At 34.6% G+C, this 5,000-nt stretch overlaps 2 protein-coding genes across 7 annotated transcripts in view; both read right to left on the bottom strand.

Moving 5' to 3' along the window:
• Positions 1–5,000, bottom strand: part of LOC127454001 (BCL2/adenovirus E1B 19 kDa protein-interacting protein 2-like) — a 28,271-nt gene that overhangs the window by 15,860 nt on the left and 7,411 nt on the right. Inside the window, exons 1-2 of one of the 3 annotated variants that reach the window (XM_051720896.1) lie at positions 2,741–2,838; positions 2,570–2,622 (exon numbers count right to left, since the gene is read on the bottom strand). In XM_051720896.1, the coding sequence (XP_051576856.1) occupies positions 2,570–2,613 (44 nt within the window). In that variant the 5' untranslated portion in view covers positions 2,614–2,622; positions 2,741–2,838. The other 2 variants (XM_051720897.1, XM_051720895.1) reach the window with 2 other exon arrangements.
• Positions 3,306–5,000, bottom strand: part of LOC127453996 (exopolyphosphatase PRUNE1-like) — a 25,190-nt gene continuing 23,495 nt past the window's right edge. For all 4 annotated transcript variants that reach the window (XM_051720879.1, XM_051720882.1, XM_051720883.1 and 1 more), the window contains exon 8: positions 3,306–5,000. This exon is cut by the window's right edge and continues 7,952 nt beyond it. The gene's annotated coding sequence lies outside the window, so the exon portion shown is untranslated.

Raw genomic sequence — 5,000 nt, 5'->3', positions numbered from 1 at the left:
TCTGTGTTGTTGCTCCTAAACCGTGGAACTCACTACCTCTTAATCCTCTCAGTATCTCCTCTTTAACTGCTTTCAAGTCTCAACTAAAAACATATATTTTTTCTGCTCATTTTGACTTACCATCTCAGATGTAAAAGATACTTTTGTGTGTGCGTGTATCAATCTAACTGTATCAATGAAATATGCTAATTGTAAAGTGACATTGAGCTTGGGAAAGTTGCTATATAAAATAAACTACTACTTCTACTATATACATACACATATATTGCAAATTTTATTGTTCTACTATTTACTGTTCTTTAAATGTGTATTTGTATTTGTCCAAGGTTCAGTGTGCTATTATTTATAATTAATCTGTAATTAAAATGAACATGATCTATTAATCCAGCTGAAAGTTTGTCTCATTTTAAATTCTATACTGTAGAATCTTATCTATAAAATCTATCTTGCTATATTTAAATCTTAAAACCAATATTATAGGCTACTTTTCAAAATATCAGCACCAATATGGTAACCTTCATCTACAAACTGAAATATATAAATAAAACTGGTTCCTGTTCAATGCTTGAGGAGGACTATAGTACAATACAATACTACACTATTCTATAATATATTATACAATACTATACTAGACTACTTTACTATAGACTACAAAACTATACTGCACTATACCATTTTATACTATAAAAAAATATCAGTACCAATATGGTGACCTTCACATTCAAACTGAAATATCAGTTAAACTGGTTTCTGTTCCTACCTCAAGAATTTCTTTTGAACCTTTTCTTGCATCAGCTGATGTGGTAATTACACGTGGCACTAATGACCAGAAAATCTTGTTTTATTTTCAGCTGATTCTCAGCAGGTGCTCACTCCTGTTTCAGCATCATATTAAGACTGGAGCATCTGCTGTATGTGGCATACAGAACTGAACCCGTTCCTTTAGATCTGTAACTAGCATAAAATTCATTCAGACCAGGTATTGTCTATGCTTCAAACCTGTAATCATTGTACATTCACTATTGTTCAGCAAGATTGCTCAGATATTATTATTCCAACATTGCCTGCTATTCTGAATGACACGAGTGTCTAATTTTAGTTACTCATATAGTCGATGCAGCACAAAGACACTGTTGTGTGCAATCAGCCCAGTGTCGATCTTATCTTATTGTCCCAACTCTGCATTTAGGGGCTAATCAGATGTCACAACATATTTTTAGAAGTATAAAGATTGTAGGGCATTTCTATGACAAAGTATGGTATCTGTATCAGACAACATAATACTTCCAATGCAAAGCTCTTGTTAAAAGGTGTGCTGCTTCAGCAACTGTTCTTGATGTAACACAAGATTTAATAAAGTGATTGGCTGTTGAGAAAAACCTTGGTCCTGGCTTGTAAGTTACAACAGCTCATTCTGTGTAACTTACTGTATTAAGGATACAGGTGTTATTAGATTTAGTCATATTACATTAACACAGAGGGGTTTTATGACACAGTTTCACTGCATTCTCTTCTTGTCTGGGCATGAGTCAGAACTTGGAATTTGGTATGGAAATGAAGTCAAAAGACTCATTCTGTGGATTCTAGTGGTATTATTATTGCATAATCGATTTAATCTGATCTTAATATTAAATATATCATATTTACAGTACTAAATATTTTCAAATAACATTTCACTAAGATAACTCAGTAATGTGCATACACAGTAACATGAACAAAGCACAATACAATATTTCCCCATAAAAAAACAAATAAACTATAAGCTTTTCCAAATTACATCTGGTCATGTGCATCAATGTCAGGTGACAGGACATAAGTCATGTGCAATACACAGCTTAGTCTATTTATATTTATCCAACATACCATACCTCTTCTGCCATACATTCCCTTGCATCTGTATATAACAGATTTGTATTTGTATATTGCACATTTTATATATATACATATTAGTCTTATTGTGTATTTCTATATATACTTATATTTTCTATTCACTTTTTATTCAATTATAATTTATTATTATTATTATTATTATTATTATCATCTCTGTCTTGTTATTGTATTGTTGGTGCACTGGAAGCTTCTGTCACCAAGAGAAATTCCTTGTATGTGTAAGCATAATTGGCAATAAAGCTAATTCTGATTCTGAAAAGAGGACATAATTCATGTGAAGAGTCAGTGTGTTGTTTTTGAGTCTCAAATATTAGTCAAGAAGGTTGACGAAAGTACCGGAAATCAGTTGAACTGCAACTTCCTCCTTTTATCTTTTCTAAATTCCTCTTTCTACATAAACAGATATAGAAGTAGTGCAAAGATTTCCCTTGTGTCCTATTGTCATGCCCTTCATAACACGTCGGAACATGATGACCGACAACTCGTATGATAGTCTCTGGCTCATTCAGAATGTGCTTTTGGACACTTTTGGGATTTGTTTTGAGCTTATAAATATGTTTTGGTCAGGTATTAGTACTTTAACTTTTGTAAATCATGAGAGGCCAGTTTAACCAATGACACATTTTCTTACATATCCTACTTAAAATGTCAATAATCAATCTGAATTTAAAGGACTTACCTATTTTGCAAGTACCCTTCCTTCTGGTCTGAGAAAGTCCCCATGTTTAATGTCTTTAAAAGAAAGGGTCTAAATTAGAAATGCATTCAGTAAACTCAGTTGATGACCATGAGTGTGGCTGAGCTGTTTCATTAGCTTCGCCACAATGCAAGCTAGATTCTGAAAGTGTACCTTGTGTCTTGTGTCAGGGAGCTCGCCCTGATTGTCAGTACAGGTTTTTCAACATTTCTGACTTCTGCTGACTGAATTATCTATTTCCCATTGGCTCATCTGCTCTGAGCACTTCTGCTCCCCCACAGGGAAGATTGGGAAGGTGGAGAAAGACATCACAAACAGGCATGACTGCATGGTCCTAATACCCTTGAGGTTAATGGCTTTTTCAAAGGCAATTAAAAACTTAAATTAAAAATCCTCTAAATGTGCACTATGTAATTTTTCTTCTTAAAGTAAAAGTAAATATAACTGAACAGTACTGGAAAATTTGTTTAAAATCAGAGATAAAAGCTGAAGTGTATAACTTTTTCGATGTTAAAATACTTTCTCCTATCCCAGCTTACAATGCAGGAACAACTGTTGAAGCTATTCGTAAGTTTTCCACAAAAACAGTAAACACTGTGACCTCTACAAAATTGCTCAGTTGGAACAAAAACCCAAAAAAATAAAAAAAATAAAAAAAATAAAATGCAATAAGATTGAAATGCAAACATGTCTTTATATAGATAAAACAAACAAACCATTTTGAACAATCTGCCAATGATTTTATTTAAAGTCACAGTACAAAGTTTGAGACTTAAAATAAAAAAGGCCTTGTAAATAAAATACACGTGACAAAGGATATGTTTTCTTACAATTCCTCAACCATAATAACAGCACACTAATACATGTACATTCGATCAACATTTCACACAATATGCACTGACTTCTTAATATATTGGCAGTATACAGTTTGGCGAAATAAGTTTCGAACTAAAAATATGCTACTAGTTTTCCTGAGGCAGCATGCAGCAATCCTCTCTGTTTTCACCATGTCAAATGTCACTCAAACTCTCTGTCAGGGTTAATTAACATTGGGTACACAACACAGAGGAAGTCCTCAAAATACCAACATACGATCTTACATCATATGTTACAATTGCAAAACCAGAGATCAATATTAGTTAAAAGTGATTATGGAATGTGACGAGGAGGGGGGTGTGGCCGGACCATGACGATGCATGGCCAGCCCTGAATTAGCCGATCAGTGGGAGAGCGAGATAAAGGGAAGCTGAAGGCGCCAGTCCGAAAGAGAGATGTACGTGGCTGCGCTGCATGTGTGTGTGTTTGTTTATGTTTTATGTTGTTTCAAGTAAATTTTACGTGGCAAATGAGGTCCACCAGTGTGCCACACTGGTCTCGCGTTCCAGTGAGGGGCGGGGAGTATTTAAGGAGAGGAGACAGGGGCAGACGAGAGAGAGAGAGATGCACTAAGCTGTCTGTGTGTCAGTGTGGTGTTGCTGAAAAGCAAACTTTTGTGTACTGCTGAAAAGCGGCCTTATTGTGTGCGACTGAAAATGCAACAATAAATGTCTACGTGTTTTGTCAAGCTGGCCCCAGCTTCCTCCTTTCCATAACTGTTCCACTGGCGGGAACCTGCTGAACAGTAAATGTATAATTTAATGATATAAATGAACTTAAAACAACATAAAACATAAACGAACAGACACACATGCAGCGCAGCTCTCTCTCGAACTGGCACCTCCGGCTCCCCTTTGTCTGCTCTCCCAATGATCAGCTGATTCATGAATAGTCACGCCCCAGCAACGCCCTCCTCCTTGTCACATGGAACTAATGTTCTAATGTATTTTTCTGTTAAGCCACAATTAAATTAGTTATTTTTTTCTTCTATGACAAAAACACCTTTATCTAACGGTTCAATACGATGACAGTACATATCCAATTAGACCTTATAACAGCTTTTGTAAATACCAATATCACAAATAAAAATTTTGTTTTTTATGATGCTATACTTAGATGTATACTTTACATGTCATTTTTACAATTGCAAAAAAACATTGTTTAGTATGTTTATTAAGCTGTATGAATTACAGTAACACTAGGGTTATCCTCATAAACCACATTTATAGCATAATGCCCTTGTAATTACTAGTGTGTAACCTAAAACAAAATGTCCTCGTAAACCACAAAAACCAACTCTCTCTCTCTCTCACACACACTGTTATTTTATATACACACACACACACACACACACACACACACACACACACACGGTCAAAAGTTTTGAAACACTTGACTGTAATGTTTCTCATGATCTTAAAAATCTTTTGATCTGAAGGAGTATGCTTAAATGTTTGAAATTAGTTTTGTAGACAAAAATATAATTGTGCCACCATATTAATTTATTTCATTATAAAAAAAAAAAAGGTGTTTTAAA

Source organism: Myxocyprinus asiaticus, chromosome 16 (assembly GCF_019703515.2).
Source record: "Myxocyprinus asiaticus isolate MX2 ecotype Aquarium Trade chromosome 16, UBuf_Myxa_2, whole genome shotgun sequence".
Lineage (NCBI taxonomy): Eukaryota > Metazoa > Chordata > Actinopteri > Cypriniformes > Catostomidae > Myxocyprinus > Myxocyprinus asiaticus.
The sequence above is the reverse complement of the archived record's forward strand: the minus strand, read 5'-3'. Positions and strand labels throughout refer to the sequence as shown.